The 22,273-nt window shown below is 37.9% G+C and overlaps 1 protein-coding gene across 1 annotated transcript in view; it reads right to left on the bottom strand.

Annotated features, from left to right (window-relative positions):
- The window catches only part of WIPF3 (WAS/WASL interacting protein family member 3), a 22,346-nt gene extending 8,079 nt beyond the window's left edge, over window positions 1-14,267 (bottom strand). The window contains exons 1-2 of the mRNA XM_026080450.1: window positions 14,190-14,267; window positions 597-729 (exon numbers count right to left, since the gene is read on the bottom strand). Of these exons, the coding sequence (XP_025936235.1) occupies window positions 597-729; window positions 14,190-14,267 (211 nt within the window). The remainder of the gene's footprint in view (window positions 1-596; window positions 730-14,189) is intronic.
- Window positions 14,268-22,273: the final 8,006 nt, after the last annotated feature.

Genomic DNA, 22,273 nt, shown 5'->3' with positions numbered 1-22,273 from the left:
GGAAGCAATCTACCATTAGCAAGGTGCCTGGAAAAGGGTTTGGGTGAGAACAAACACTAAAAAAAAAAGACTCTAGCAACCTCTATAATTTGTTAAAAGTTAATTTTCTCCCTAATTTTAAATGATGGGTAATTTCATAAAACATGTATTCCTAACTGAGAGAGACTTATGTCAAGATAAATACTCTTGTTTTAAAGGAATTAAACTCATGCTTCTAGAATTTGGCATCTTTTGCTCTTCCTATCTAGTAAAGAACAACTCTTCTGCCTGAGCTGACAATTCTCTGTTTAAACATTAATTTCATTGAGAAATTCTCATGGGTTTCATCATCCATGGACTTTTTTGAACAAGGAACGCTGGTTAAGGCGATATCCCATTATAGACTTATTCTGAATTGTTAATAACTTTTTTATCTCAGAGTGGGATGTAAGATTAGAAAACTAAACTCTCCTTCTGTACTCCTAAAGTAATATGAAGATGCTAACCTTTGATGAACTTCAAGCCCGCCCTTCACGTTGAAAATAGTCCACCAGACCTCCACAACTGAGACTTCAGCAAAGCTCACCCAGAGACCCTTCCCAGAACTACACACTTACTTTCAATCTGTGGTGCACTTCGGTCATTGATTTGAGTCACTTTTCTTAAGCGAGTCCCTTGCTGGATATCAGCTAACAGTGCACTTCGTGCTTTTTGGTCTTCCTTTCGCAATTTTGGTAGTTCTGAACTTGTCTGTTGAAGATAAGAGAATTAGACAGCAGACACAGATGAAAATAAATACTGAGAAAGGACACATAAATGAACTTGGGATAGAAAATTTGAAATAAACCATCCCTGGCAGCTGTCGTTTTAAAACCTTTAGAACCAGTCAACAAGAACAGCTTCAGTTGTGTAAGAGGCAGGAAACCTGAAAGTTTAAAAATAACACCAACCTACTACTAGTTGTGTTAGCATTATTTAAATGAAATTAGGAGACATGCTTGAATGAAATCTGACCTATTGCTTGGCTAGCTATGCTTTTTGAACAACTAGGTCTCTCCCCTACAACTCTAGCTCTGCTCGTCTATCTCTTTAGTTCTTTCCATTCTATTCATAGTGCTTTATGACAAAGATTTTATATGCCACCTCAGAACAAAAATCTTTCTATTTTACCCATTTGTCCTCATGGAAAAAAGACTGTTAACTACATACTGCATTTATATTTGAATGTTATCATTACGTAATTTAGACTGTCTCACTGTTTTCGGGACTTACGCCGTTCTAAGTAGACTGTTTTAGAGCAATACAATTATATTGTAATAGCTTTTCTAGCCTAGCTGAGGTCCATAAATGGAAAGGCAGGTTTAAAGCTCTGTAATAAACCAAAATATGTGTTTATTCTTTAGTATTCTCTTATTTTATCAGGTTTCTTATTATAAAAAAAAACAGAAGTATATTCTGCTTTCAATGGTTTTGCTTATCTTGAAGCAGACAAAAAACAGCAAAGCTGTTATTTCCAAACCTATCATGTGGCTAACAGAATGGTCTAACAACAGCCAGAGAATCTTGACATCAGAGGTACAAGATGTTGCGTGTTTCCATTTCTATGGCAAATTCTTATAGGCTATCTAATTGTCCTAAAAAGAACAAATGGCAGAAATGTTTCTATAAAGCTTAATTTTAGCATCATAGTCATAATAAAGTAGAACAATAAGTAGAACAATACTATAATACTTTAAAGCAAGAAAGAAAACAAGTTGGTAATAGCATTCTGAAAGCAAAGCAGAAGTTTGAAAATACTTACCAGCTGCTGAATTAATAAAATGTCTAACCTGATAATCTTAGAAGAAAAACTATACTGTTATGATATTGCTTGTGGTTATTTTTGTACTAGGTTAAACAAAAACACCACGAAAACAAAAAAAAACAAAGTCGATTTGCACAGACCCACTAGATGGCACTCCAGATTGTACTAATGCCAGCAGCATTCCTGACACCTGATGTAAAAACTGAATTATAATCTTGTGACTGATACTGTAACCATGTTATTTAAGAAAATATTAGAAAAAATACACTGTTGTATAGTTTCCTAATTTCTGAAACAGTGCTGCCTGCCTTTGTACTTTACAGATAGCAAATATGAATTCCTGTTACGACAGCTCTGAAATGCTGCATGGTATAAGCAACTTTAGACTAAGTACAAGCCAGAAACTATTTTTATTCACATTTTCTTTAAGTTCACAATACTTACTGTGAAAAATGGAAATACCATAATGGGAGCAAGGGTAACTTCCCTTCTCATAAAAGCCTTTCACCAGTATCTAGAACCTCACGTCTCTCTATTCCCATGCGTGAGTTTGCCGTAGCACGACAATCAGGATCTAGAGGGATCTGATCAAGACCTATGTTTAAAATTAGATGCAGCAGCTGTGTTTTTGTTTCCGGGTTCAAGTGTCTGTATATTATGCCAGCTGTCCACTTCATCTCTCCAGTCTATTTTTCTGAGCAGGTAGGATACTGGAATACAAAAATTCTTAATATGCAAATAGCTTTTAGACTAAAGTAGACCACTTGTGGCAGCTTATATTTGCAAGTGACCTTTGACTCAATATCAGTCTAACAGGAAGAAGATATTAATTTGTTCATGAATTTAAACATAAAAAAGAGGAAATACTCTATTCTGCAAACCCAGAATGCAGTGAAATAAGTAAGTCATCATCTTAAGATGGATCCCCTTACTTCAAGTACAACCCCATCCCCTGCCCCAGCTCTTTCTTCTTCCTCCTATGTAAGAGATACAATCTGCTGTGCCCAGCCAGGTGGACTCAGGTGATTGATTAGCTGCTGAGTAGCTCGATACGGATTCTCTTTTTCCATTACAAAGTCAAGATGGTCTGGGGTGTAATGTTGCCTGGTTGCTCCTACGGATTTCTCGTTTACTGCCTGCGCTTTCCGGGCCTGTGACAATTCACGCTAAGAATCCTTTCACCAGGTAAGTATCCCACTGGCTCATCTGTTGGTGTCCTGCCTTTGCAAATTCACATCTTTACCGTACTGCTTTGTGATACACAGTCAGAAAGGAACTCTCCTTCCTTTGATTAATCTAGGATTCACACTCACATTATGCTTGCAATCCACAGCACAAGAACAGATAATAACCAAGTTGTGTATCAAGAAAAAATTAAAAAGAGGAACTCCTATGGGGGTTAAGTCTTCAATCCTAATCATATGAAAAAGATGCATTTAAGAAGGAAGACAAATATATTTTGAGTCACAGAGGAAAAACAGCTGTAAGACAAGAATGTAATTCTTGCAGAACTTCCCTCTCCCTCCCACCAATAAGTCAGTGGCATTTATTTTCAGGAAAAGAAACACCTCAGTCTTTCACTGAAAGTCAAAAGAGAAGCAGAGAAGAATGTGAAGATCATTTGTTTTATCAGATGCCAGAACTGCCTAAGGTAAAACACAGTGAAATTAAATTCCATATTTTATTCCATGCCTACCGATTACATGAACTGGAAAGGGAACAGTGGGTTCGCTTTTCCTAAGTAACCATTACATTATTCTGCTACTATTTCATACATAAAGAATGGCATAATTAATACATACTTTAAAACAGAATGGAACAAATCACACATGTGAATAGCCCAAACATATGAGAAACACTTGCTTTTCCATATCACCTATTTCATATTCACTCTTTTTGTCTTCAGTGTCCTAAAATTACACACTAAGCTATGCCATTCAGTAAAGTATAGGCTCAATGTTTTGGTTACATGACAGATCTCCAAAGCACCTGTCAATATGAAAATACCATCAAATCACAAAATTTAGAGTGATACTCTGGAGTTTCAACTATCAATGACCTGGAAATAAACATTTCAAAATGTGCACGTGATAATGAAAACTGGCAGAATAATGGATAATGAGAGATCGGAAGCACTGCAACTTGAGGCCGCTTAAAAAACAAAAACAAACAAACCAAAACACATTCCCTCAACACTGGAGGGAAAAAGAAAAAGATACATACATGATACACATGTCAAACACTAAGCTAAAAATTACTGGATGAAAAATTCAGGCCATACCTCTGAAATGAGCCAACAGTTCAGATTTGAGATGCTCAATCTGATCAATTAGCCCTGAAGAAGACTGAGGGCTGATCTGACTACAGAACATACAAACCTTTACAGGGGCATGGTAAGTACTAAGAGTCTGTTAACTGAGCAGAAAGACATTTTGTAAATTAATGTAAAATGCAGCCAGGCAAGTTCCAGTCAGAAAGCAGGTAAATAAGTAAGCAGCAAAGGTGATTATCCCTTGGAGCAAACACTGAGGACAGCATCAGATTACCTATTTCCTGGTTTTCAGATGAAGGCTGGATCCCTTCTGAAAGAGATGCTTTCTGTGAAGCACACAACTCAGTTTACATGATGTATACAGACTATGCTAGGCTTATGCCCCAACTAATCTCAATCTTAGTACCCTAAACTGGGCTATATCTGACAGAAATTCAGAGCCGAGAGGCTTTGTTAAAGAAAATGGAGTAAGGTCCATGACAGAGAGCTCTATTTCTGGGGACGTTACTGCTGTGATATTTGCATAACCTTGGGAAAGTCACTTTACATCTTGCAGAATGGATACGAGCACTGATCTACCCTCTGGACTACTCTGATACTTAAAATATTTAAGAAGTACACGTGCTCAGATTCTAAAATGATGCAAGTGCAAAAGGCAACATGTATTTGAAAAAGTCCATGGCAATACTAATTACAGAGAAGAACTACATTATTATCTTTCCGATTTTAAAGAGCAGTCCTGTACACACAAAAGGGGAAATTCTCCATATTCCATGTAGGTAGTTCAGGTCACAATGGATGCCTAAATAGTCCCATAAATGGGACGGATATGTCTACTGCTGATCTACTGTGATTTTTAAATAAGTTCTTTATTAAATCTGCTGGGTAATTCAGGGTAGTGTAGATTTTCATAAACATGACAGCTGTAGCAAAAAATGTACCCCCAGCCTTCTGGACAATCCAGTATCTAGGCAGTCATGGACCTTTGTTTCAGAACAAACTCATCAGCCGATGGGAAAAAAGGATCCGGTACTCTATCACTATAACAGGTAGAAGCAATAAATAACATTAAATAAGACATGATTCCATCCAAAGACACTCTATATATTCTCTTTTACTTGATCACTTTATACTCCTAATGTGTAACAAATATCATCATTGTGGATTCCTTTTCCTGGTCACATTTTATAGTTAATAATGTAAGTAGAGCTGTGTAGAAAATTTACTTATTTATTTGAACTAGTTAGTTAATTTGAAATAGTTAAAATATATTTGGCTCATGCCCAACAATATCTATTTGGTCAGATGTATAATGACAGAATTAAAAATAAATCAATCATTTAATTTGACAAGTGGTATTTTATTATGGGCRTGTACGAAAATCAGTGGAAATAAAAGATTCACTGCATACAATTAAGGAAGATGGTACCTGCAAGAAGGTATGTAAAAGTCAACACAAGGATAGGTGCATCCCTAGTTCAATTTCCTCCTTTACAAGAGGGAATTTGAACCCCAAACACTGAGATATGCTGGGGAGAGTTGTCTTCTGCTGGCAGTTTCATTTATTTCTGTGAATCTGGAGTCAATCCTCCTTCCTCTCTCCCATCCCTAATTTTTTCCCGTAGACAAAAGAGGAATTTGATGCAGAGGTCAAGCACAGATACTGGCATATCCAGTGAACATTTTAGTAAAAGAAGAGTTTAATGGCACTCTAAAAAACCCTTGCTCCCCGCTCCCCCCCCTCCTTTTTTTTGGTGCCATTCTCAGCAAAACCTGCACAGACATGGGCTGAGGGGGAGAATCTTCATCAATGCAGCCTACAGCACCTCAGTTTTTACCCTTTTTCTAGCAGGTAAGAAAGGGGAAGGAAGTTGGAGCAAGATAATGAACGACCAGCAGAAAGGCCGAGGATTGGGAGTGTTTGATCACTGCGACAGACATTCCTGGAAAGGGACTTCCTGGGCCAGCAGTGGTCTTCCCTGGCACCCAACCTGACCTGACTCACAGACCAAACTTAAACTAAGAAATGCGACAACAACTTTGGGGGAAATCAGTGAAATCCCTACTCCTAAAAGAAAAAGTAAGTCTACAAACAGCAATGGATAACTAATATCAGYGTATAAAACAACAGGCACGATGAAAAGAGCAATAGCTGGGTAGGCAATGCAGTCAGTGCCATGAGAGTGAAAAGTCTGGCTGAGAAAATGGTGCAAGAACAGTGAGAAACAACTGAAACTCCAGGAACCTGCATAGCACAAAGGAAGAGCTTCAACAACTGCAATAGGACACAAACCCAAATATTATTCCTGTATTAACAACGACTGGAATCCTGGTGCAGACAAATATGGTCTGTTCAGGGAAGATGACAATAAAGGTAAAGCTGGCTGTGTAACACTGTATGTGCAGCATGTCAGAGAATGAGTATCAAGAGGAAAACACAACTTTTGGGGGGTCGGTAGATCATTCTGAGGAAGGATGATCAGTGTTGTCACTGCCCATATGGCACAGCAAGCTTCCCGTAGTGTGGGAGAGGCGATGACTGGGTCCCATCCAGCCATACAACTACTGCTCCCTTGGAGGAAAGGCAGGCACAGGACAGGGGCTCACAACAGTCTTAAACGGCAGAGATATTCGACTGAGGGATCACCTTACAGGAAAGGTGCAACAACATGCTAAAACAACCTTCTGGGAACACTAATGAGGAAAGACAGTTGACCAGGAACAAGGGAGAAAATGAGCAACTTACTCCATAACTTCCTTCCACTGAACCACAAGCTGCTGGCCACTAAATATATATTTAATTAAATGTTCCATAAGGAGATCCCTGTAAGTATCAGCACTGATGCATTTAAATGAATTCAACTTTTAAAAGACTGTATCCTTTTTAAAAAACAGAACTGACAGAAAAAAAAATATTGATGGCAAGATGCCAAAACATTAAAACAAACTACAATATCATAATTTTAATTCAAAGAATGAGGTTGTTTAGGAACAAGGTAGAAGATCAAAGATGACCAGGAGTCTCAGTGTAAGCCCAGCCAGTATGTCTCCATGATATAGCATAGGATTACAGAAGTCACTTAGGGTTTAGTAGTCCAACATGAAACCTGAAACACCGGAGGAACTTGTTTTCAAGATCAATCCACTATTACTAGATTACAATTATGCTAGGAATTCATCATTTTAAATTTGCAGCAGAAGCAGTTTGCCCAGCAGGCAAGAGCATTGTTTTTACAGAGAATTCTCAAACTGCAGCTTGAGTGTCTCCTGTGAATGTGCTGAAAAATGCAATTGCAACAAAAAAAGAGTTTATTTAAAAAATAAAATAAACCCAGTTTCCAGCAAGCAAAAAACAGAGGCAAAATAGAGAAAAACATTAAGTCATCCTTCTTGTATTTGCTTTAAGTATGTATCAGGTGTGGTTTCACTCATGCACTGTCAAAAATAAAATAAAATAATCAAAGCAAAACCACTTCCAGCTTAAGGAAAAATCCAACAAGTCTCAACAACCAAAGCCTACAACTTCCTGAGGAAGAAAAATATTTTAAACTCTTTGCTTATAAAGAAGTTTGTAAGATCTAGTATGGGTGAATTCCAGTTCATCTATTCATGATAGAGCCCCGACTTCTGATTTAAAGCTTTCAATGATGGGAAACCTCACCGCTGTGCAAGACTCCACCTGCACATCAATCACAAGATCAGAGCGGCTTCTTGTATTTCTGCTCTGTAGCATAGGAGGAGACTAATTAATTCCTGGCACTTGGTCGACCTGGGTAAACACCGCAATCTCACAGCCTTCTAGAAAAGCTGAGCTTCAAACACTCCCCATGCAAGAGGCCACCACCCAGCCAACATTTTTTCTGAGGGAACCCAAATAAGGGGACCTGCCAAATTGCTTCCTGGCAGCTAATTAGTGCATTGTTTCAGGAGAATGAGAGCACCAACATTTTATGATTTCATCTACACTCAGCTAAATTATTAGGTGTGATCTCAGCATTTGTCGCACAAAGCTCCATAATCTGAATCTACTGGGTTTAAAAGGTCAGCTAGCAATGTGTGTAGTTAGATAGGCTGTGTTGACACTCAACTCGTTCCTCAAATGCTACCAAGTGAACTGTTGGGTGAACGTCGTTACAGATCTGTTCCTAGCATTTCTGCCACTGCCTAATCTTGGCATTAGCAGGTCTAAATCATGAGGTGTCTTAATGGTAGTAGATATCAGTGCCTTTTCTGCACTAGAATTCTACCTGTTTGAAAAGTATCAGGAGAGGCAATGGCAGAGAACAAAACATAAAAAATACCATAGCAGGAATTTTTCTCTTCTACAACTTTATTCCAATATTCATTTAATCACCACCAGCAATGAGCATTACTGCACCCAATAAAAACCCTCCTCGCTTTACATTAGCATTACTCGATCAATGTAAAATCTTGCATATTTAAAGGTTAGATTAGTTCTGCTACAAACACAATAACCGGCTTATTAACAGAGTGGTGATACTACCTCTGYTTATTCTCTCTCTACTATAGCAGAGTCCCTGGCATTACAAGAGCTATTACAAGTAGTGATAACAAAATATTCAACAACTTGGGACCACCTATGTATATCACAATTTAAGCTAACTCTATTCTAAGAATAGTATGTCATCTACCCTACCCAGTAAGTTAGTAACCTGCGTAGCAGTTATGCATAGTTCTGAAATGCCTTTTAGCATCAATGCAAAGTTATGGTCAGGTTAAGACAGAAACTAAAATTTCTTACAATGTCACATTCCAGCCACGTAAAGACAGGACTAACTCAAGCATTGCTGTAATTCTGAGTTTTCTTTTAATTAAAAGGCTGCAAGTGTAATATTAACTGACAAAAGGCATTCAACATGTAGCCACTGCATATACTGCAGAAGGGCTAGTGATATTTCAGGGCAACGATGCCTTGTGGGAAGAACGGCAACCCAACCTGTCAGCCAGCTCTCTGCAGCTACACTGCTTCTAGTGTCTGGCCTTGATCATTTACAGCTAGCTATCGTACCTCTGTGAACACACTGCAATTTCCATACTTTTATCCATTAGATATAGAAAAGTGATACATGAATCATGCAGATGAACAAGTAGACAGACAGAATAAGAAAAATAAATTTGAATGCTTTCTATTCCATTCACATCAAATACAACATCAGGCAATTATGAAAAAAACCTGTGAAACAGAACTCACTGCCTAAATACATTAAAAGTAGTGACTTAAGGGATGCCAGGTAAGTAAAGCATTTAGGAGAATTAGCACATGCAAATACATGCAGTACATGTCCCTGTACCTGTCCAACTGAAATACACTCAGCAATGCCACCCCAGTACTTATGTCTTCTTTATGCTATTTCTTCCCCACCTTTCACAGCTCATGTATATCCTTTTGTATTTGTTGATTACAAATGCAGAAGGCTGCAGCAGCAATGCTTCAAGATGCCATAACTATGCAAGCCCACATTTTCCACTATTTGAAAATAAAGACAATAAACCACATTAAGACACATTTTTTCTACCTAATTGCTCCTCACTTTTTCATGAAAACAGACTGATGTGAAATGTGATACATTATTAAAACTCTACAAATCCATTTCCTTTATTTTGCCTGAAACAAAGCATTCTCATGAATTTCAAATATACCTTGTCCAGCACTTCGCAGTCTGTATGATGGCCCGTCACCAACAAGATCACCAAGCCCGCCTTCCCTCTCGCTCTGGTATGTTTCCACCAAGCAGCAATAAATATTATGATTTAATATCTCCTGAACGAAAGACTTCACGACAAAGTATTAAATATCATCTTACTCACAGCTCGTATAAAATTTTAATAAACACATTCCTAAATATTTTGGAATTGGCACTATGCACTGTTCTGTTAAGCTTTCAGTGTTATGATTGTACATCTAGTGGTCTGAATGAAAATGGGAGAGAAGACCTTCGTTTTTACAAAAAATCATTAGCAAGTATGCACACACATTTATGTATAYACATACATATATACACACATTCTTTTTCTGATTATATTTGGTAGGACCAAATCAAATTAACATAAATCATTATTCTTTTCAGCCAAGCTGTTTTACATACATCATTATTTCTCTTTCCAAACAACAGTAATACTAAATATCATAGGAGCAAAACCAGCTCCCCCACAATTTCAGATAAGTGTGGTAGTTCTCTGAATGTCTTGGAAAGGATGGGGGAAACAGCTCAACAAAGGTTATACTCTGAAACTCCATGAAGGAGAAAAAAAAAAATTCCTTCAAGGAAAATCATCAGTTGATGTTTTCCTTAACACTGGAAAGCCTATCTCTTTTAAAATTATGCATTTATCAGTGTTATACAGTGAGGAATTGTTCCTCTGAGTTTTTAYTGTATGTATAAAAAAAAGAGTAACAAACTCAGTAAACACTAACATATGTTCATCTACAACAGAAATTTCCTTTTTTTTTAACGTAAGAACACAATAAACCATTAAGATTAATCTATGTGCTAGTTTAGTGTTCAGCATCATTTCAAGTTTCACATTTCTCTCACTGAAGTATACACATTCCTTTCTTCTCCAGCTCTCCCAGGTTTCAGGATGCCAATAAGGCAAATCAACTCCTGGTGCTACTCTACTGGCTTTAATCATTTGATCCATTGTATGCTTTGGGGTTAATTTCTATCCTAAGAGTTTATTAACAATAACAGCCCTGAGGAGAATAGAAATATTTTCTTAAACTCCACAAACATATGAATCATTAAACAAACATCTTTGAAACAGACACAGCCCAGCAGGCCTGCTACACGTACACACTGCCTTCAATATTAACATTTAAATATATGATGACCGAAAATACCATTAGGAATTCATACCTATAGACAAAGGCAGCATAGTAGTGGGCAGCATTCACTGCACTTAAAAAGTGAACATGATTTACCTAACACAAAATTCTCCCTTGCTCCTCTCTTGGGAACTTTACCAGAGAAACTTTCCAATCAGTCTCAGTGGTGCTATCTGCTTCTGGAAATATGACAACCAAAACTAGCTGCAATGTCTCATGCATCAGACTAAAAGCAAAAGGGGTAAAAGAAATAGAGGTGGAATAAAAGGGAGTTTCTCAGGAATAGAGAGTTTAAAAAAAAAAAAMAAAAAAACCCACCTATGTGATGCACATATGTCCATAATATTGAAAGAGCTTTAGGACAAAAATCAGAACACCTCCTTTCTGAATTTCCTCTGTTGGGGGCAGAGGGGAAGAGGGGTAGCGAAAACATGTTAATTCTAAAAGCCAGTGCCAGAAAATATGCTGGGGCATAGTTTTATTCTGTCTACTCATCCCTCTCATCTCTGTCTATGACCACCCAATGGCAGGTATTTGAAGACATGCTCAATTAATCCAATTAGTTATATTTACATTTTGACTCAGCTACCTACATCTGCTATTGCAAATACCCTACCATTCCCTGCAGCAAAATCCATACRATTTTCTTTTAAATATGCTCTAACAACCAGTAGCTTTTCAGCTGTTGGGCACAGGTGGCTCCTAGAGTGTCTTGAATACCATCTACAAATCGTTTTAGTATTGCCTTGCAACAACTTTTKCAAGAAGTGAGTACAATTCAGTACAAATACTTACAGAATATCTTCAAGTTCAAAATGTTTGAAAATAACAGGAAAGAATCTAACTTTTTTCTGCCTTAAGAGGGAGTTAACAGTGCAAAAAAGTCAAGTGCCAACAGTGCTTAGGATTTCAATGAAGTAAGAATTGCAAAATCATTTGGGACCTTGGCTCATAATATTCACTGAAAAAATGTGCAGAAAAAAACAAGCAATGTAGTGACTATGTCTGCTAACAAACTTCCTATAATGAAAGCAAGAGGACAGCACAGCTATTATCCACGTAATTAGAAAAGCAAGACAAGTCTATGGTACCCATCAATGATGCCATACAAAACAACAGGATTCTAAAACTTCACCCTACACACAAACATTTCTTTTTTAATATAAGCCAAATCAGTTAAACTAGTGGACTGACTGCGTTTCAACACAGCAATTATAACCTAGCTTTTATTTGCTAACATTTAAATGTTTCTCTGGTTTAATTATGTCAGTATAAAAGAATAAAAATCACAGTGCTCTTTACATTGGAACATCTTTGGGTGTTGATTAAGTAAAACTTGTTTGTTTTGAAGGTTTGCTCAAAGCCACACCTCTGCTTTAATTTTTATTCTTCCATCCTCCAATTGTAAATTTAGCAGCTGCAACAACAGCTGGACAGTTCAGCAGCTGTAAAAGACAGATGCCAAGTTCTAGAAAATAGCTCCCTAGCAAAAGAATCTAGGGTCTGTAGCAAGTCGTCATGGATTCCCAATTAGAAGATTTTATGCTGCAACTTAGCACCAACTGGAGATCTGACTCAAAGCTACACTGTGCTTTTGCTGAACTCATCAGGCAGATTACAGATCCTCTTAAAGTTAGGTCCCTCTCTGATTCAATTTTGACAGGGAAAAGTCCTTTCACTGTTACTGGAAAACAATGTTCTGTCACATTATTCTACTAAGTCTTTATGTTGTCTCATTTGCTCTTTCCAGTGTCAACACTTTCATTAAAAGGCAGGCCTTAATACCAGACATTATTTAGAAACACATTTGGTTTGTATTCTAACCCCTGACCCTAAATTCTAACTGACCCTAAATTCTTACCTGCAGAAGATCACATTAATAAATGAACGACCTAACTAAAATACGGAAATACAATATAAGACTTGCATTAAAACCCTGTCAGTCTAGTGTTTTTAGTTATCAGAAAAGGGGGGGGGGGGAGGGACAAAACCCCAAATTTGTTTGTACTGGTCCTTAGGGGTCTTCTTAGCTTTCTGAAGTCATTTACAACCAGTGTATGTTAGAGGAGTCTAAAAATGTCTCTAGATATTTACTGACCTGAATTTATTAGGATAAGAACCCTTGCAGCTTCTGTTGACTTTAATTGCAGTTGTGGGCATTAAGTTGCTCACGGAAATCAGCCCACTTATTTCAGTATCTAACTAAAAGTTGTATACCAACCCAGAAGAGCAGCTATTTGAAAATACTGCTCATGGTGCCCAAAGTTAAAACAAAATGATAAAAAGAACTGAGCACTGCTGATTTCATGTATTGTCCTTGCCTTCTTCCTCTTCATCTCCACAGCGCATGGAGAATTTTACRAAATGGTTCAATCTGCAAAGTAGCAGAGAGACACATGCAAGGAGATCTCTTTCTGGAAGAAGATAATGTAAGGACATTATCAAATAAAATCAACAGACCTTCACGGGAACAAAACAGGCACAGATGCCAGAGCATGCAATAGAGAAATAAAGATTTTTCAAAAAAAAAAAACCAAAACCCAACTTTTGAAGTACTTCTGAAGTACCAGGTACTGTTTTGCCAGAGGTATAACATACACCACAAATAATTAGAGCAGTGCCAGAAAAATATATGAAAAAAAGTCAGGAGAAATTCTGGGTCTTGAATATAACCATGTCAAGTTTCACTATTTCAAAAACGGTCCAAGAACTGCAATGTAGAAACAGGCTATGAACAAATGATTGCTGTATAGAAGGAAGGACTTAAACTTTTCATCAAGGATACAACAATTAACTGTGAAGGTATGAAAATGTAATACCCCGAAATTCCACTCTGAGCATCCTCCTCTTGTTGCAAACGTGCTGGAATGTCACATGTTCTACTTGATGACACACAGATTAATGATCTGTTACAGCAGTAATTGTTCCAGCACATGTATAAAAGCATATTGTGCTGTAACCCCAGGAAGATGGCATGTGCTAGAAAGAGAAACACCTACAGCTGAAAAACTGTGAGTCTCAATAAAAGCTGGAGGAAAGAGAATGGAGAAATTAACACTTACCACCTGCACGTTACCAGTACAAAAACAAGTGCCCTGTGACTCAAGAGGTTTTCACAAATGCTGAATTCCCACCCACATGCACTCTCATTAATAGAAGAAGAAAAGGCAGCAAAACAAGTATCAGACCCAGACATTTGCTGTGAATATGCACCCCAAAGTTCTGGGTGCACAGAGCTGGCTACTACAGCAAAGCTTTTGCTACTGAAGATGAAAAGTCAGTCTTACCAGAGGTGGTGGTGGAGGGGGCCCTCCAGAAGGTGGTGGAGGTGGTGGAGGAGGAGGTGGTGGCGGTGGCACAGGCATTCGTTAGATTTATAGCTCCACGCAGTTATGAAAAAATATAGCCAAACTCTATGACTTTGAGGGGAAGGAAGGGAGGAGAAAGAAAAGGGGGGGGAAAAAAAAGAAGAATGTGTTTATACAGTGTAAGCTGAAGACCAGCCAAATTGCTAGCTCTCGGCAGACTGAAGACTTTTGTAGCACACTGCTTCTAAAACTACAGTATGAACAGCCTCATTATAGTTATCTGATGACAACATTCATCTAAAGAGCAAACTCACATATCTGGACAAGTTCCATGAATACCAAATGCATAGATGCCAACCTGTCCAGCTTTAACTATTATGCCTTGCATTAACCTAGCCCATAGCCCTGAAATGCTATTCTGCAGAGAACAAATCACAATAAACCAAATATAGATGCTCCTGCTGGGACAAAAACTCCATCGACTTTCAACCAGAGCTTTGCTGCTCTAAGGACAGAGCAGGGAACTTTGTAAGGATCACTGGACTTGCTCCAATGTAGAAAAAAAAAGACATTATTGAATAATAAATGAAGAAGTAATTCTACAGATTAAAGTTTCATCAAGTATAGTACTATTATCAAAAGACAGTACGTAAGGACCAGACATTTCAAGTATTTGAGGCAGATGTGCCATTTTTACAGCCATTTTTAAATGTTAACTTTTCACAATTCTTTAGTAGTACACTGACTAAAAAGAGACATGTCTTCCAACAAAAGGTGAAGGTAATTAATAGTTTACAAATAGGGACCAGTGGATATCAATATTCAGAACTTGTGGAAATGCATCTAAAAGAATATTAACAACTAAATCATATTATTATCACATCACATCGCATTACGAACCCAAACCCACAGAGATTTTGGTTGACTGCAGTTCGCTTTTTGAATATGAGGCTCCTACTAGCTGTATTCCAGGAACATTAAGGATGGTCAGCCAGACTTTTTTTCCTACAATCTATTCAGAGGATTGGATTCTAAGTGAATTTAGCCGAACTGCATTGTTTCAAGAAAGATTCAATTTTACTCAGTTTTAGCATTATATTTAGGCTTAGGATAATTATAGAAGCTCTAAACTGGACATATTTAAATATGCATAGCTATTCAAGCTGTAAAGCAACACTGATGTCATCCAAGACTCTTTCTTTCCATCCCACATTGGAAGCCATGCGATTACTAAAAGAAAATAAGCACCATTAACAATAATTCAAAATGGAACTGCAGGAATCGATGACAGACTAACACACACATTATGATAAATCCTAAATGTCAGGTCAAAGAATCTAGTCCCTGCCCTCTCCCTCCCACCAACACGCACACACTTCTTTTTTTATTTCATTAAGAAGCACAAGGTATATTCCACAATCTCTTTTTAATACACGAGAGCTTAATGACATTGCTGGTTCCATCTCCTTTTGGCAAGAGTTGGAAAGCAAGCAGCCCATATATTAAAAAAGAAAGGAAACTAATTTCAGCACTAAGGGTGCTGAAGTGAAATGAGAAAAAAAAGCAACCAGACTGGACTTTGATAAAATGCATTAGGCAGCAGTTCTGTAAGTTGTGGTAAGTAAGTCAGGGTGAAAGACCAGAAACAGAAAAGTCTGAGCAAGGATGCAAGCTGCATGTAGCAACAGCCTGCAACAGCCACAAAAGAATCACATAAAATATGGTGGAATAAGCTTCAGAAAGCCACCAGTCCAGCCCTTTCAACTCTATGTAGGGCATTTCACCTACGCTTGTCCATCCTGTTCTTAAAATCCTCTAGTGAAGGAGATGCCACGTCCCAGCCTGCCTATTCCACCTACCCCTACTGTTGGAAAAGTTTTCTGCGTAGTTGAACATGAATCTCTGATTCATTTTGGACAGAAACAAGAATTTATATATAGAACAGGTTATCTCCTTTTTCTTTGCAGTGGTCTGTAATATTGAAGGCTTATACCTCTCCCTTGAGTCATCTCTTCTTTATGCTAAGTAGCCCCAATTTTTTAAACTTTATTTACAGGTGATATTTTCCAGACCTCTGATCATTCCTGTTGCCCTCCYCTGAATGCCTTCAAATTGCTTTTGTTGAGATAAAAGAGCCAAATGAGACACACAACTCCAGCTAACATCTTAAAAATGCCAAGTAAAACAGATGGGTTACTTCATGTGTCTCCTAAGTTACATGCCTTTTTATCTCCCACAAAATGACAGTGCAGCACTCACTCATTTTCATCTCTAATCCTGAAATGTTGCATCCCCTTGCAGCTTGAAGTCATCTGCAAAGTTAACAAGCAACCCCTCTATTTCATCAGTAAAACTGCAAATGAAATATTGGATAGTGCCCAAGACAGCCCTCTGCAAGCCATACTTGATAACTATTTTTATTTTGATAGTGACTCTTGGACAAATGCTCCAAACATGATTTTACATCTAGTTTTACATCCATCGTGTCATGACTCTCTCCTTAGACTCTTCACAATGTCATGTGAGGCTGTGAAAAGCCCTACAACACAGCAAAATATGACATCTACTGTTTCTTCCCTGTCTGTAGGCTTTTTGACTGATCTTACCAGGAAATTACAATGATTTGACACATCTGTTCTTTATATGTCTGTGTTGATCATCATTTGTTCTCCTGATTCCTCCAAATATTAGAAATATTTTCATCATTTTTGTATTTTTCTAGAAATTGATGTTATGTTGAAAGGACTAAAATCCCCAGGCCCTGTTCACCTTCATTTTTAAAAGCAGACGTGCTATTTACCCTTTTCCAACTGTCCAAAACCTATTGGTCAAGTACTTTAAGAATCATCTGTATAAGCAGAAGGCATGAGACGGTTAAATCTGGAGAACTTCAGGAGAGAGGACAAGACAGAAATGCAGCAAGACTTTAGGCGAACAATGAGCTGTTTTGTTGAAAAGGGATAGATGAGAAGAGGCAATGAAGTTACAAGGTATGCGCAGCCTTTTCCACTTCCCAGCAAGTGTAGCTGAACAACATCCAGGCAATATCTGAATATTTTCCTCCTGCTATATCTTGTACAATACTTTACTGGAGACCAATCAAAAATTAAATCTGCAGAGCATCTGCAACATTTGCTTTCACCCTTGAGAGAATGCCATGCAAAAGACTAGTGTACCAAAGCACTCCAGATCTGCAATAGAATTGGTTACAGTCACTTTAATAATGGTTTAATGAAGCTTTCCAAGGAAGTCTCCACCATTCCACCCCCACTGTTGTCCTATGCAAAAAGCTATTATCAGAAGACATCTCTTTTCCTCAATTAAGTCATTCAAAAACATGGACATAAGGAGAGTGAGTCTTCCCTGCTAATAATATCTTTTGGGATAGTTTCTTCCTACCCTGCAATACAAGCCTTTTGTCTTCATTAAGGATTTAGACTGGGAAATATTCTCTTCGTCAAATTAAAAAAAATTACAACCCACGCTTCGGTGGCAGACCATGTGCATGGCAGCAGGAGGTAAAGCACATTGGAGGCGCGCAGCAGTGGGAGAAAGGAAATGGGAATCAGAGCTTGGTATTTAGAAGTCATAACTTGAAATGCAATCAGATGACTTTTCTAGCTGTCTGTCTCATCAGTCCAAACCCCAGTACCAACTCCTCCAAGCAAAAGCAGCCTAAATCCCAGGAGCAGAAATTGTACGGCCATCTACAACCTAACAGCGCATAGAATGTGTTATTATTCACTTCATGATGTATCCCATTCACCCGACCTGAATGCTCTTGTCCAGAGACACAGGATGCATTTGGGGGGCTATAGCCCCCCACCCTTGGATGAAATATTGGAGATCTCCTATAGCTGTCCTCCCATGCTGTTCCAAATCCTTTTCAAATGAAGCATCCACCCTTTCAGAAAATTCTGCCTATGCACCTTGACATCCTGACCTTTGCAAGCTTTTGTGCGCACAGACAGATTCACACTTTTTTGGTACTGGTACTACTACACTCTGAAGGTGATAATATCTCGTATCTACATAGTGAAGAAGCTTTTTGCACAGAACAGTTCTGTCTGTTCAAGTGGGCTTTGGAAGAAGAAGCCTACTTATTCATGCAAGAAGATACTGGTGGTAAAGAAAGATCATATGCAGATAAAGGCAGGCAGCTTCAAACAGCAAAATAAACAATAAAAACCTACAATAAAAACCAGGCTCTTAAAATTTAGTCAAAACTGTATGATCTACACATGTTAACAGGTAGGATTGTTGTGTATTACAACTTGTATTACTGTACTTATCTTACTTGTACTTGTTTGTATTTAAAGAAAATTACTCAGAAGACTTCAACACTTCCATATATTGAGATATATACTTGAAGGGCTCTATTCCTTGGTTAAAGGCTGTATTTCATTTACCTCTTCCCCCTGCCCAGGTTTCTAGTTAAAATATGGATGATATTTTCAGACAATAGTTTCAGAACATGCTTGGGTTATGGACTTGCATATTATGAGACAGATAAATTCTGAATTTATTACTGAATGAATTCTGAAGAAAAACAATGTTGATTAGTTCTAAAGTCTGCTAAGAGCCAAACAAGAGAGGAACTCCACAAAGTATCCTTAAGGCATATGTGCCCTTTCTCCCCTCAACTCCAAGCAGCTTCTATTTCTGTTTTAGTAGCATTACTTTGCACTTGTAAAACCCTCCTCTCCCTACTAAAAAATTTATTCAAAGTAATAAAAATTAACAGATTAAGGTAAATATGCTGCATGAGTGCACCCCCTTCTTTACTACCACATTGCCACTCCAATTTGGAGTGTCAGGAAAGCTTGTCTTAAATATACATATTTGTAATTGGAAGGGAGAGGTCTGAACAATCCTTGGGCCACAAAAACAAAAAGATAAAGGTATTTGACATAGAAAAGTTGGCAATAAGTGGAGGGGAGAAGCCACGTGTGTTCAGCTAGGATTTCTCAGGCAAAAACTAATGTTAAATTTCCATTGATTTCCATGCCACAGAACAGAATCAGACCCAGCAACTGCAAAATTTATTGAAAAAAAAGGGAAAATCCCAAAGCCTGCCTTTTCTAGTCCACTACCCTACCAAAGCAAGGTTGTACATTTTTTTAGTGCTTTCTAACATCTAATTTTAGGTGTCCCAAATAATGTGGCTTGTATTATTTCCCTTGGGAAGCTCTTTCACAGTCAAATAGCTCCCATTGTTCAAATTGCCTGACATTCAGCCTAATTTCTCCTTTTCTTAATTTGATCCCACTTGCGCTCCAGTGCAGATGACTGCCTTGTGCCAAGCAAAATAGTTCCTCCTCCCACCCCTCACTATAAGCTTTGTGAGATATCTGTAGAATTACAATTCTAAAGCACCAATTACACTTTTTGAGCTGTTTTAATTTCTCACAAGTCATCCCACCACTCACTGAACATTGTTATTGTCCTATCAATACAACTTGTCTTACTTTGTCCTCCTGATAATGGCAATTCTAAAACTGAATGGTAATTTGAGGTGTCACCATACAGACTGTTCCTTCCTTCCTTCTGCTGACTGKGTTTGCCTGAATAACAGCTGAGCTTAGACAGGAGCTGCAGTGCAGTTCTGAGTATAGAAATCAGGCATCAAATATCTGAATACTCAAATAAAGTCTTCATCCCAATTTACATTTTGAAATGCCAGACAATGCAGATTAGATGCAGATATTTCTTCTTTGCTGACTGCTCCCTCAGTCCTCTGGTATATTCACCTGTGGTAAACTGGGAATGTCTGCCTAGGCTTTTATCTAGATTTGGGCTCACCTTGCTCTCACCCAACCACCCAGATGTACACAAGCTCTGATCCAAAATCTTCCAAAAGCTCTGCTTCTGAAGGGTCACTGTCACAGTGCTGGGCTAAGACAAAGTCCTATCGGGAGCACAGAGCCACCCTAAGCAACAATAGCAGCTGGCCTGTCTCCTGGTACCCTGAAGCCCAGCAGAACCACCACAGGTCTGTCTGCAAAGGCTAGGCTAAAATACCTTCACCCATCATGAAAAGGCAAGTAACAGCTGTACCTTCAGGTTGGAATAATGTCTACAAGGGGGAAGGACAGAAGGAAAAAGTCACAATTATTTAAATGCACATAGTATGTAGTACAAAATTATTTCTTAACAAATAGCATTTCTTTTTTTTTTAAATGGCTACAGCCATTAGGTCTTTAGGYTGCATGTCACTAAAATATAACAACACAGTTGGAATTGAAAATTCAACTGCTTTAATCAATTTGGAGAAAAGACTGCAAAATAACTTATTTGTTATTACCAGCTTAACAATCATCACAACCCCTTCACTCTGAGCTAGGTAATTCAGTTTTGAGGAAATTTGCAGATTTTTGCTTCATAATCAGTTATTTTGCAGGCATGCAGGAAGGCTTACCTAAAATATTGAGCTTATTTTGTTGATTAAAATTTGAAGAAAAAAAGCAGACCATTAAATCCATTTCTAACTTTTCAACAGCTTTTAGATGATCAAATATAACTTCTCCTTTAAATATACTGTTCTGAGTTCTACTTTTTAAGTCTTTGCATTTTAACAGAAAACTAGAAGAATTTTTAACGTACATAGGAGAAACAGCATTAATAAACATCTGCTCAACTTTCATGATCTGAAAAGCAGACAATAAGATTAATTGTGCCCACACTTGTTCCTGTCAAACATCGCTGAAGAACAGCTGAAATCACTGGTACAAACACCCTGCAAATGTTTTAAAGACACTATCACAGCTGTGGAGACAGAAAAGAGAAAAACTCAGAGAAAAGTATACATATGTTACACAGATTAATTTCTCTATCACTATCACACAACTGAAAATGACTTTGAAAAAGCTTCCATTAGGAACAAACCATTTTAATTCTAACAGAAATCAAACCATGTAAATTTTAAATACTAGATTTCTTTTTACGCAAACTGAGAATTAGTACTTTCAGCATGGATGGCTTTTTCTGTTTAGAGAACAAAAGAAGAAAGAAACAAAGCAGAGCCTCTGAGTGTCCTCACAGCGTCCTCTCTCCTTTGTGAAAATGGCCCAGACCACAAAGTAATGATGATTTCTGCTGTGTTTGAGCTCATCCAGATTTAAGAGCAGTGTAAAAGCATGAAACCTTCTTTTATAGCTCACCAGAAATGCAAATTTAAAACACTAGCATATAGCTCTTACCATATATATTTTAAGATATCCACAGGTATATTCCTATAGCTGGCTAACAAAGTCTAGCCTTTCACTAGATAATACCATTTCCTAACACCTTGGATTGTACAGAACATGAGAGAAATTATGGTTTCAGTCCCAATTTACATTGGTGCAACTAAAAGCAAAACCTGGCCTTTTCATTTCCACTGAAATGTGCAAAACTCAGAAGCTCTTCTTGCATTTAATACACTTAAGACTGTATATGAAGCACTCTTACGAAGCCTTTGTCTACACAGGGTTTGTAGCATTGCCTCACAGTACATAACTGCTTTCTGCATTTAAGCCAAGGAACGTAAATTCTCCTCAACTTGAAATATTTCCACTAGGCTTGATCCAGCTGAGGGCTGCATCCCTTTCTGCCTCAAGAACCACTACAACTCCTGTTCCTGTTATCAGGAGCCCGATAACACTGTAGCCAATGGGCCAGGGCTAAGCTGGTGTACAGTATGGGAATCTGAAGATGTCTTGCTTCCATGTGTGCATGGACAGACTTCTTGACTGGGCTCCCCATAGTGCTGAGGCTACAAAATTAAAGTGTTATCTCCTGACAAAGCTTCCTTCAAAGACAAAGCTGCACAGATGACTTCATATTCCCTGCACAGGATTATTTCAGGGTGTAGCTTCCTGTGTTCTGTGAGGAGCTACTGTAGAAGATTAATTGCTGTAAGGCAAAAGAATAAAAGAATTTGTCAGCCTCTTTTAAATAACGAGTAAAAGAAAATAACTGCACGTAAAAAGAAGAAATGCCTTATGTCCACTATAGTATTAACCTGAAGTTGAAGAGTCTGAAGAGAACTGAGGTATATTAGAAGCAACTGCTGTTTGAACAAA

This window comes from Apteryx rowi, unplaced genomic scaffold (genome assembly GCF_003343035.1).
Source record: "Apteryx rowi isolate R43461 unplaced genomic scaffold, aptRow1 scaffold_520, whole genome shotgun sequence".
Taxonomy (NCBI): domain Eukaryota; kingdom Metazoa; phylum Chordata; class Aves; order Apterygiformes; family Apterygidae; genus Apteryx; species Apteryx rowi.
This window is presented reverse-complemented; position numbering and strand designations above follow the sequence as displayed.